The sequence below is a fragment of the Eptatretus burgeri genome, chromosome 14, assembly GCF_056783735.1.
Source record: "Eptatretus burgeri isolate ZD-2024b chromosome 14, Ebu_testis_v1, whole genome shotgun sequence".
NCBI classification, from domain to species: domain Eukaryota; kingdom Metazoa; phylum Chordata; class Myxini; order Myxiniformes; family Myxinidae; genus Eptatretus; species Eptatretus burgeri.
In genome coordinates, this window is record NC_140974.1 from 46752404 (window position 1) to 46765270 (window position 12867).

At 43.3% G+C, this 12867-nt stretch overlaps 1 protein-coding gene across 2 annotated transcripts in view; it reads right to left on the reverse strand.

Moving 5' to 3' along the window:
• The window catches only part of LOC147013098 (uncharacterized), a 70253-nt gene that overhangs the window by 36027 nt on the left and 21359 nt on the right, over positions 1-12867 (reverse strand). For both annotated transcript variants that reach the window (XM_085854675.1, XM_085854674.1), the window contains 3 exons: positions 9386-9419; positions 6740-6848; positions 3128-3233 (listed from right to left, as the gene is read on the reverse strand). In XM_085854675.1, coding sequence (XP_085710801.1) covers positions 3128-3233; positions 6740-6848; positions 9386-9419 — 249 coding nt within the window. The remainder of the gene's footprint in view (positions 1-3127; positions 3234-6739; positions 6849-9385; positions 9420-12867) is intronic.

The following is a 12867-nucleotide window of genomic DNA, read 5'->3' on the forward strand; positions in this document are numbered from 1 at the left end:
TGCTTTACACGTCATCTCGTCATTGTCATCGTGCTACGAGTCGTGAGCAGAGAGCCAATCTTGGCAAAACACCTTCCGAATCATTCGCAATGCTGCAGCAAGTCGACAGGGAAGAAACGACGTACACGTACATTTGAATGGCACAAGAGGTTCAAAGAGGGACAGGAGAAGGTTGAAGAAGATCCATGGTCTGGAAGACCTTCAACGAGCAGAACGGCGGACAACATCGAACGTGTGAAGCAGATGGTGCGTGCAGATCGTCGACTCGCAGTGCGGATGATTGCTGAGGAACTTTCCATCAACAAGGACACTGTCCGGAGCATCATCACTGAAAATCTCTAAGTGCGCAAAGATGGTCCCCAAGCTGTTGTCCGAGGACCAGAAACAGCAAAAAGTCAGTCTGTCAAGACATTATCGAGCGCCTCAAGGACGATCCAGACCTGCTCGGGAGAGTCATTAGTGGAAAAGTCCGGCATCACCAAGACCAAAGAAAGCAAGGATGTCGAAGTCGAAGCTCAAGGTGATGCTCATCGGGTTTGTTGACATCAAGGGCATCGTCCACTTTGAGTTTCTACCAACAGGGTCAAAGAGTGAATCAATAAGTGTACAAGGAGATCCTACGGCACCTCATGAGATCAGTCCGGGACAAGAGGAGGGATCTGTGGAAGAACAACGCCTGGATGCTCCACCATGACAATGCCCCGAGCATTCGACAGTTTCTGGCGGAGAGGAACGTGCCAACTCCGGAGCAACCCCTGTATTCACCAGACTTGGCCCCTTGTGATATTTTCCTATTCCCCAAGCTCAAGGGGGTGATCAAGTGGACCCAATTTCCTGATGTGGAGGCCATCAAAATGGCCGTGACGACGGAGCGCCAGAGGATTCCAGAAGCCTTCCGGAGGTGCATCGAAGCGTGGAACAAGATGGACAAGTGTGTGAGACTGGAGGGAAACTATTAAAAAAGGGGACAAGCTGTGATTTCAATATATTTTTTGGAATAAAATTTCTGTGGTCATTCCCATTACTTTTTTGATGGACTTCGTATATATACATTTTACATGTTTATTTCTGGCTGCCATCCACCTTCATCTATTTTCTCAAAGCCCAGGAACTGAAAACCACCATTTCCCATTGGACCGTGGTTTCCACAATCATGGCATTTCCAATAACCTAACCCCCATGATATTTGAGGTTTGCTGTATAATATATTGCTGCGGTTCTGCGAAGCTGGCACTCCCCAAGGCAATGGCACCCAACATACAGCGATCCCGAGAAAGTCAACCTCTGCCATCGAAGATGGACGGAGGTTACTGTATTCACCCCTGTCTGTTTGTTTATTTGTTACTTATGAAATCTAAAGATTTCGTAAGTATATTGATGACTTCCGTTTGTTTGTTTGCACGATAACTCGAGAACGGAAGAAGCCACCAATGTCAAATTACACCACGTGATTCGGGAGGGTGATGGCTTGTGCTGATTATATTTTGGTCAAAATCGGTCAAAGGTCAAGGTCACAGTGAGGCCAAACATAATTCCGTAAATTAATGTGGAGAAATGGAGTATTTTTGCTTCGCTCGACGTTACGAGTTCGTTTTAACTTCGGTTTTTGCGATCGCTAACGACGCTTAAAACTCGGTTGTCGAAATTGTGGTAAAAATCGGATGTTTTGGAGACGTTTTAAGATTGTATAAAAAAAATATTTCACTCGACAAGTCACGGGTCGTCCCATGATGCAGTGCGCTCGAGCAGACGCGTCATTGAGTTACGTTAAGGTATAATTGCGTGGAGAAATGGAGTATTTTTGCTTCGCTCGATGTTACGAGTTAGTTTTAACTTCGATTTTAATTTTGTCTTCGGTTTTTGCGATCGCTTAGGATACTTAAAACTCGGTTGTCGAAATTCTGGTAAAAATCGGATGTTTTGGCGACGTTTTAAGATTGTATAAAAAAATATTTCACTCGACGCGTCACGGCTCGTCCCATGATGCAGTGCGCTCGAGCAGACGAGTCGTTGAGTTACGTTAAGGTATAATATAATTGCGTGGAGAAATGGAGATTTTTGCTTCGGTCGACCTTACGATTTTTGATGGTTTGATACAGAATCATCGTAGAAACTTCTGGTTTGCGTCGCTACCTTCTCGAGAGACAGCTTTTATTAGACAAGGTCAGAGGTCAAGTGGACCATTTCGTAAGTACCAGTCTATGACTGCTTGTTTGTTTGTTTGTGAACAGTAATTACAGAAAAACTCCGACAGATTTCGACGAAACTTGGTGGGGGGGGGGGGTTAGGTATGGTCCAAGGATCATGCCATTAAATTTTGGACTTGGTCCCCCCCCAAAAAATATTTGTTGGAAAAAAAAAATTTTTTTTTGCATTTCTACGTTTTAAGTGATTTCCAACCCCCCCCCCCAATTTTTTTTTGTATTTCTAAACGTTTTGTCATTTCCAACCCCCCAAAAGAGAAAAATTTTTTTTTGCATTTCTACATGTTTTAAGTCATTTCCAACCCAAAAAAAATTTAGAAGAAAAAAAAGAGAAAAAAATTTTTTTTTTTGCATTTCTACATGTTTTTAAGCGATTTCCAACCCCCCCCCGCCCCAACACCCCCCAAAAAAAAATGTTGGAGAAAAGAACTATAACTCTGTCAGCACTGTTGACATATTTAATGAGCAAGATACAAGGTTCACTTGAGTGACCCAGCAGTATTGGCGACGGAGGTTTTGCACTCTCCCGAGTGCTCCCCTCTAGTTAATGTATTGTTTGTCTTTTCCCCCATTGGTCCAGTATGGTCCGCACATTAGCTCAGCCAGTAAGTTTCACCCTGTTAATTTGCTGTTAGCCAGTGCACACTTGGTGTGTCACTCGGCAGTAATCCAGGTGTTTCACCAGCTTCACAGCCAGCTTCCTCCAGCCACTAGCTGAGGAAGCCAGCTGTGAGGCTGGTGAAACGTTGCCCGAGACCAGGTCTGCTCTTGCTTATTGCTCAAATTAGCAGAGTCGGTCTCGTTTCACTTTCAATTCTTCTTCTTTAAAAACGTGTTATCCAAAAAACAGAAGTGTGTAATCCTAACTGCCCCAATTATCTCATACATATATGGATCGAAAAAATAATTTTGATTAATCTTACTTTGTTCAGGGCGCATCCGCTTATTAGGAGGACTCGAATCTTCATTCCAATGTCGACCACCCATCCTGCGAACATTTTCGCCGGGAAATCCAGACCTTCGCCCTTCCTGCACACCATGTTCACCAGGACAAACTCCATATAACCGTTCAAAATTCACAACAAAAATGACCCCCCTCCAACCCCCAGCACAACCACCTTAACCCCAAATATGCCCCTTCCCTGAAAAAACAAAACAAAATTAATTCAGCATTTGCTTGCTGTGGTGGATTTATGGATCAGACAATATAGTTGAACAATGCCAACGTGCCATTGCCTTATTTATTTTTTTAAATGTTGGGGTAACGATTGGAAAAAAAAAAAAAAAAAAAAAAAAAAAAAAAAAGGGATGTGGCATTCAAAACAAATCCTGGATGCTTTCGTTTCCAAATTCTTAATTGTCCAATGCATGTTGGTCACAAATTTACAATAGTTTAAAAAATAATAATAACGAACTGCCACTTTATAACTGCTGGCAGTGATGACTGGGTACCGACGTCCAGCTTCGATACAAATACGGCCTAATGAGGACGCACACGTTTCTCTACGACGTGGGATTCACAAGTTATGGACCGAGGAACGGGCCACGTTCCATCTATTTATTTTGCACACAGTTGACCATTTTTCCTGGAGCCATCATCGGTATCAATTGAATTGCTATTCCTGTACCCTCAAACACATGCAGATGCAGCCAAGTGAGCCTTCTAGGGGAAAAAAAAAAAAAAAAAAAAAAAAAAAAAAAAAAAATCGAAAACTTCTCAGATTCAAATAATTAAATAATTCTGGCTGCGAAACCGTGTGGCCGATAGGGTTGAAATTTTAAGCCTATGTTTCCCATGTCGGCTAGATTATAATTGTGAAGTTTCACATATATTGATGCAGCAGTTCCAGAGTAAATATTACTTAATATTTTTCCTTCAATCCAACATGGCTGCCAAACCATGGGGCTGATAGAGTTGAAATTTCAACACTTCATCCCACATGACTGCTCCATCATAATTGTGAAGTTTCATATTTATTGATTCAGCGGTTCCAAAGTAAACATTAATATTTTTCCTTCAATCCAATATGGCTGCCAAACGATGTGTCGTACATCAAAAGGAGGGGATAACTTTTTGTTTGTCATGGAAAGGCAGTCATACATGTCGAGTTTCGCCTCTATCTGTTCAGCCGTTTCAGAGAAGACTATTAAAGTTATTAATTTTCAATCCAATATGGATGCCGTACCATGTGATCTATTAAATCATAAATTTAAATTCTCCCTCTAATGGGGTAGTGGATCATATTTGTTAAGTTTCATGTTGATCGCACAAGGTGCAATTTTTCTAACCAAGATGGAGGCCAAACCATGTGACATGACATCATAATTTTTACCATAATGCAGATATGGTAGTATGATAGTTGCCAAGTTTTACTTCGATAGGGTAAGTGGTTCCAGAGAAAACATTTAATATTTTTCTTGAATCCAACATGGCTGCCAAACCATGTGACCTATCAATTACACATGAACAAACTTATATTCACGACACTTGAGCAATACTTTTGTGGTTTCCCCTTGATCTGTCCAGCCATTCTGGAGATTTTTTTAAATTTATTAATTTTCAATCCAAGATGGCTGACGAACCATGTGACCTATGACATCATAAGTTTAAATTCTTCCTCCATTGGTGTTGGGGAATAAGTGTGTGAAGTTTCATGTTAAACGGATAAGGTGCGTTTTTCTATCCAAGATGGTCGCCAAACCATGCGACTTGTGACATCATAATTTTTACCATGTGTGCAGACATGGTGGGAGATAGTTGCAAATTTTCGCTTCAATGGGTTTCGTAGTTCCAGAGAAAACATTATTTAATGTTTCTTAAATCCAACATGGCTGCAAAACCATGTGACATCAATTATTCATTAACAAACATATCCCTACCCAAGGAGAATATATTTGTGAAGTTTCCCCTTGATCTGACCAGCTGTTCTGGAGATGTTTGAAGGTTTTAAGGTCAATTCAATATGGCTGCCAAACCATGTGACCTATCAATAAGAAATTAACAAACTTGTGAAAGGATGCCATGGGGAATGTGTGTGTAAAGTTTCATCTCAATCTGTCCAGCCGTTCTGGAGAAGAAATTAAAAAAAAAAATTTTTCAAAGCAAGATGGCTGCTGAAACAAGTCACCAATGACATCACAATAAAAATTTTTTTCTGCAGTGAATTGTGAAGATGACTCAAGAAATTTTAGATTTTCCCCATGCAGCGTTCGACTTGACGAATTTTCACCGGGATACCGCATCACCGATGACGTCACGAAAAATCACCCGTTCCCCATGGGGAGTTCATTAAAATGTATGAAACGAAAAAAAATTTCCATTGCAGGGTTTCACATATAGAGGTCCAAAGTTTATCGGGTTTTTTCAAGATGTTGCCCATACCACGTGACATGAAATTATAATTATTAAGTATGCCATCAAAAAAGATACATACTATGGTGAAAATTTCATGTCGATCGGACTTACCGTTCCTGAGAAAATGATTTTTAAAGCGAAAAAACCCCGAAAATTGCCGATGGAAAAAGAAAAATAAGAAATAAACAGAAGAAAAACAATAGGTTACCCAGTCCATTAGACTGGGTACCCTAATTTAAAAAAAAATAAAAATAAAACCTAGGTCCACCAGAAATAAATGTTATTATGCACACGTCAACCCCACAACACCAGTTTACACTTCACAATATCAAAGTTTGCAAAAGCCAATTATCACATCTAAACAGAATAGCAACTACCAGAGCCGAGGCCTTTTAGGGCAAGTGGGTGAATGGAAGGAATAGGGTATTGAACACTTATACAAGGCTCTCCAGATAATGACCAGATATTTATTAGTTTAAAGAAGCTTATCAAATAGAGGCAGGAGGCCAAAAAAAAAAACTTAAAAAAAAAAACCAGCCCTGAAGCTGTGTGGGGAGGGAGGTGGGGGACAAGAGGTACAACAAAGAAAATTGTTTGCTCAAAGCAAAGTTCAATACCTATAAGAAGCAACATTAGTCACAAGGATGAAGGCGTCACATTGATGAACTTCTCACTCTTATATCAAAATGAACATTTCTCGCAGAAGAGATGCTTAAAAAGAACCAAACAAGTGAAATAATTCTCACCATTTTGTTTCATTTCCACATAAAAATCCTCATTAACCTTCTCCAAATCATCGAGTCAACTGGCAGTGCTTCATGGCAACAAGCTGGACGTATCTCGACTAAACATATGGAGCCACCAGGAATCGAATTAGCATTTGAAGTAGAGGAACCAGAAAAATCGAACTTTATTGTTGGTGATATAAGAGCATCCTTGCTCCACAAAAGACTGGTGTTCTGCACACTACAGCTGGATTTCCTTAGATAACGAAAAGGCTCTGAAATTTCTCTGGTATGGATTGGAAAAAATAGAACAAAAAAATCTCAGCAAGTCCCTGAAAATGATATGCCTGAATAGCGAGCCTCATCCCGCAGTGGAAGTCCAGCAGTCATGGAAAGTTTCAAAGAGGGACAAGGCCGCTTGTGGCCTTTCCAGGCATTCAGAAGTGCCAACTTACAGAGGGAGGGTAACGGCCATACGTAGCGCCACGTGGAGGAGGTGGCCCATCATGTCGGCCCCAGGATGCCCCAGGAGGGGGAGACCTAGACGGTCCATAGCGGCCAGACCTGGAAGAAGCAGGGGAGGAAGGAGGGGCACGAAGGCCCCGTCGCTCAGAAATCATCACTTTGCCAGCAAGGATGGTGTTGATGGCACATCGCAGCAGCATCACCCAACACTTGTAGCCCTACCAAACTCCCACCAAAATTCCCTCATGTCATATTATGGACAAACACAGCACATAGTCTTCAATCATTTGGGCTGCAGGGGGAGGGAAAAAAAAGGAAGATATTACAATTCTTGTTCTTTTTTCTGCTCCCATCCTCCCCACCCACCAAACAAGACAAACAGAAGAATGGACATAACTCAGCAGCAAAAGCTAGCAAGGTACAAGATAGAATTTTCTCTAACAGTGGAATGTCCATTGCAATGATAATTAATTATGTGCAAGTGTGGAAAAACAGGGCCAAAGTATCACTGCATATTTCAGCACAAGTCAGTCCCACAGCAGGTACTCAGCATGTGAACATCCCTTCCAACATTCAGATTAATCTGTGATGGGATCAATTCAAGAAAGTCGAAACACTGCAACATGATTTTAACCAACAGTCAACTTGGTTGCTTTTCATCCTTTCGACGAAGAAAAGGTTTTGTGTCAAATAAAAATAAACTTGGATTGTTTGTGCGTCCATCTGCACGTCCTCTCCTGGCTAAGGAACCCGGGTTCAAATTCTATAAAATTTTATGCAAAAAAAAATAAAAAAAAAAAATAAAAAAAAAAGATTTTTACACTGATGCCTGGAATTCCTCGATAATCCTTAAAACAATAAAAATAAATAAAATAAAACCTGCATTAAAATACAGTGTGGTGTTGGGTGAAGGAAGGGGGAAGGAACCAAAAAGGTAAGGCTAAAAAAAATTGATAGATCAATATAAAGCTCAATTATTTAATACAATTAACCACTTATAAATAGCCTGGATGCTCCCCTCAAAATAAAGTAAATAAACAGAAGTCTGATAGGCTAGATTCTGCATAGACTTCACATTTCCAGAAATATTCTTTAAAGTGCATTTATGGCTTTATGAGTTTTTTGGACTTTGCTGCACAGACCTTCCCACCATAAAATTAAAAAAATATATATAAAAAAACCATGGATCCTAATGATAATTCACGGACCGGTGTATGTGTTTATCGCGCTACTCCTATAGTTCTGGACTGATATAGACTTACTACATAGGATCAGCATGACCCCAATTACGTATAGGGGTGTGTTTTTTTTTATCTTGGTCAGTGGTCTGGGGAAAGGGGGGGGGGTGTACAAATCTCCACCATTTACAGTGCAGTATTCCTGCCCCCACAATTTACAATGCTGAGGTGTTTTGAATTATAAGCAGCAGGAACATTTTTGCTTCATGCACATAACCCAGGTTTTTTTTTTTTTTTTTGCACGTGTGTGTGTGTGTGTGTGTGTGTGTGTGTGTGTGTGTGTGTGTGTGTGTGTGTGTGTGTGTGTGTGTGTGTGTGTGTGTGTGTGTGTGTGTGTGTGTGTGTGTGTGTGTGTGTGTGTGTGTGTGTGTGTGTGTGGGCGCGCGCGCACACACACGTCAGTTGCCAAAACGCTGCCCAAATAAAGGTGCGTGTCAGAAGAACGTGTTGCATGCTTTGAACAATATCGCCCGTAGGGTGGGTACTCTGCAAGTAATATACCAATTCCTCTATTTACAAGGAGATAGATGGGATCCCAGAAATCAATGATTGGTAATCAAAAATGGTTTTCCCATTAAAACAAATTGAGGACACATTCTGGGTGATAATTTTCAGTCAACACCAGAAAACATGTAAATCCTACTCCCTCTACAAGTTGCTATAAAATATACGAATAATACAAACAGTAATAAAATAAAAACATGTAATTGTTGTCATAGCCGATGGTGCTTCGCCACACTCAAATCTAATGTCCATTAAACGTTCATCTTGTCAAAGCCTTTCCACAATATGCTGCTTCATGTCCAAACTTGTAGCTGGGCTGGACCTATTACAGTAGAACTCCCAAAAGGAGTAAATTGCCATTTTGCACTTATGTCAAGGATGGCAGAGGAAAATTACGATAAAGTCTGCCTCGCATTCTGTAGAAAGTCTGTAAGCAAATGGTGGATAATGCAAAGATAGAGTACAGTACTGTGCGCAGTAAAATACACACATGGCGGAGCAAGTTACACAGAGGAGTGAGCTGTGCATTCATGGAATTCCATTTGAAATTAGTTTGTAAATAGGAAAAAAAAACGGTTCCCACTTTGTCAATGGCGTTATGAAGAACATTACTAAAATGAACAGGCATAAAAAAAGAGTGGGAGTATTTTTTTTAAATAATAAAATCTCGTTGCCGAATTGAACGTAATGGGGGTGGGGGGGAGGGTGCTTTGTCTGGTTCATTAATTCCTCCCCTTTTACAATGACATGAAGAACAATTTTGAGTTCCAAAGCCAATTGGATGAGTGGGAAGGGGGGGGGGGGGAAATCCCGAGAACATGCCAAATGTCAAGAGCTAGCACATCCAAGTAATGCATCTGATAAATCATTTTGAAGAACCAGGGATTAACTCACCCCCTCGAAGAAGATCCCATATCACGATCATAATCTGCAAGAAAAGAGCATCAAGGTCACAACATCTGACAAAATTTAGTTAAAGCCACAAATAAGACGAAGCTAAACTACAAAAAAAAAGAAGTCCCTTGAGAAGCTTCAGGGGTATCTCAACATGCTGAGCATGTGCGTTTTAATGCAGAAGTTGCACATTCCAATTCCAACCATGCTGGGATGTAAATGGTAAACCACCAGTGTGCATGTATTCACTGCCATTAGGTTTCTTTCGCAGCAGTGTCGTCTTGCACCACACTTCACGTTGCTATTGACAACTAACCATACAAGGATGAACAAAATTTAACACAGATGAAGGATGTTCAAAAGGTTATTTCATATTTACAAATCAATCAGACATTTGTTTGTCAAAAGTCAAATTTTAATGGATCTCACGAAAATGAAGCAGAGGGGTTTAAAAAAACAACAACAAAAAAAAAGCATCGAAGTTGGCTGCTCTCAAGAAATCCACAAATACATGGTTGCTGTGTATGGCAATGGTACGCCTCCATACTTTAATCACTGGATTCAAGCTCATGAGCGTTGGTCATTTGAAGACAAACCCAAATAAAGATGGCTGGAAGATATGTGACGGGCCCACAAACTGCTGCCGAAAATCAAGAATTAATCATCGAGGAATACCCCGTTTAAGGTTACCAAAATATCCACAGGATTTGAGTTTCTCAAAGCAGCGTCACAACAATCATCCATAAACACTTGGGTGTGCTTAAGACCTCATAAACATGGGTCCCCCCCCAAAGACTCAGTACTTATGATCAGAAGCAATGGAAGCATAATGTTGTGAGCTTCCCAAAATGTTTAACACCAATCCAGCAGACTATCTTTAACCTCTGCCATCGAAGATGGATGGAGGTTACAGTTTTCACCCCTTTCTGTTTGTTTGTTTGTTTGTTTGTGAACAGTATTACGGAAAAACTCCGACGGATTTCAACGAAACTTGGTGGGGGGGGGGGGGTTTAGGTCTGGTCCAAGGATCATGCCATTAGATTTTGGACTTGGTCCAAAATCCAATATGGCCGCTATGGCGTCAGGTCAGGTCAGGTATGGGAGCATGTGCCAGAACAGCGCGTCGCTGCGTCCACTTTCCGCCGGTACTCCAGGGGCCTCCGTCTGGCCATCCCCCAGGCAGATGCCAGGCCCATCCCCATCTCCTTGAGATGATGGTCAACCTACTGCAACCATGAGGCACGTGGTCGGCCCACTGGCCTCCTCCACTCATGAGACTCCCTCGCTGAGAGAATCTGGTGAGCAGGATCAGCGTCAGGAAAACGAGCCACATGTCCATACAGCCGCAGCTGACGCTCACGGACTATGCAGGTAACAAATCTCATCCGAGTCTCTCAGCAACCGCTCGTTGGACACAAAATCCGACCAGCGATAGCCAAGGATTCTCCGAAGAGACCTGGTACCAAAGGAATTAAGTCTCCGTCTCAGATCCTTGGTCAAAGTCCAAGTCTCGCACCCATAGAGCATGACTGGAAGTACCAAGGACCTGAAGACTCGGACTTTCGTCCTCCCGCACAGGTACCGGCAGCGCCACACCCCATGATCCAGTGAATCCATGACTCCCCAGGCCCGACCCAGACGTCTATTGACCTCCGGCTCACAACCTGCGGAGACATGAATATCACTGCCAAGGTAAGTGAATCTATCCACGACCTCAACATCCTCACCACAAACAGACACAGACAGGACAGCAGCATCCAAGATGTCACCGAAAGCCTGGATCTTAGTTTTGACCCAAGAAATCCGTAATCCCAACGGCTCCGACTCCTCATTCAGCACCTCGAGGGCCCCCAAGAGGATGTCTAAAGTCTCCGCAAAGATGACTGCATCATCTGCAAAATCAAGGTCCGAGATCTTGACATTGCCAAATGATGCACCGCAACTTGATCTTTCCGACATCCTCCCAAAAATCCAGTCCATACAAGTGCTGAAAAGTGTGGGGGCAAGTACACATCCCTGACGAACTCCAGTAACAACTGGAAATAAGTCAGAGATGGTACCACCACACTTCACAGCACTCTCAGTACCAGAGTGGAGTTCAGACATCAGATCGATCAGTTTTGGTGGCACCCCACGAAGACCAAGAATCCTCCAGAGGACATCCCGATTCACTGAATCGAACGCTTTACAGAGATCAACATAGGCTGCAAGCAGCCCCTGCCGAAACTCTCGGCTGCGTTCGGTGAGGACACGAAGTGCAAGGATACGGTCAATCGTTGACCTCTTTGGTGTAAAGCCTGACTGCTCTGGACGCTGGTGCTCAAGCAGATGGTGGCAAACCCTATCAAGAATTATCCGAGCAAAGACCTTGCCCGGCACTGAGAGCAGCGTCACCCCTCGGTAGTTGTTGCAGTCTTGGCGATCACCCTTCCCTTTCCAGAGAGGGACAACAAGGCCCCTCTTCCAGTCAGTTGGGATGATGCCTGTGTTCCAGGCAGAGCACAAAACTGCATGCAACGACACGAGTGCAGCATTTCCACCAGCCTTGAGAAGTTCAGCATGGATGCCACAGATCCCTGGAGCTTTGCCCCGTTTCAACTGGTTCACCGCAGCCCACGTTTCCACAAGCGATGGTGGACCACAGTTGATTCGAGGGTCAGCAACAGGGATTGTAACACCCTTGACGTCCAACTCGACAGCTGGGGGATCAGCCTGGTACAACCGCTCAAAGTAACCGGCCTAGCGGGCCTTCACTTCAGACTCCTCTGTCAAGAGCCTACCACTCTGCTCGAACTGCAGTGCTCCGAGGGATGGGCTTGGATGAACGTAATGCGCGAATTCCCCTGTAAGCGGGACGAGAATCACCTGTCCACAGGTGATGCTCTACCCCCTTACAGATTCCTCGCACATAGGCCTCCTTGTCCACCCTCAGTGCACGTACAGTTTTACGCCTCAGCTCCCTGAACAGCTCAGCTCTGCCATTCAGCCTGGCCCTGCGACTCTGGTCAATGGTATCCAGTGTCCCTTGAGAGACAAAATTCTTCTTTGCCCTGCAGTGAACTCCAAGGCATCCACCGGCAACATCAATGACGGTGGTCTTGAAGGTGCTCCACAACTCTTCAGGACCCCCCAAAGCACCCAGACCCCCCAAGTGTCCACTCAGCCTGTTCGCAAACTCCTCAGCTACTCTCTCATCCCTGAGCTTGGCAACATCCAGCCTAGGCTGGGATGGTACCATTCTCCAGGATTTAAGGTGCAGCTTTAGAGTTGCTACAACAAGCCTGTGGTCAGTATCGAGGAACTGAGCACTCCGGTAGACCCTGCAGTTCTGGATCATCCTCCAACGACCGTCAATGAGGACATGGTCAATCTCCTTTGCCACACCGCCAGCGTTGGAATACCAAGTCCAGCGATGAGCTTGTGGGTGCTGAAACCATGAACCGGCCACCCTTAGTCCATGACTTCTTGCAAAGTCAAGGAAC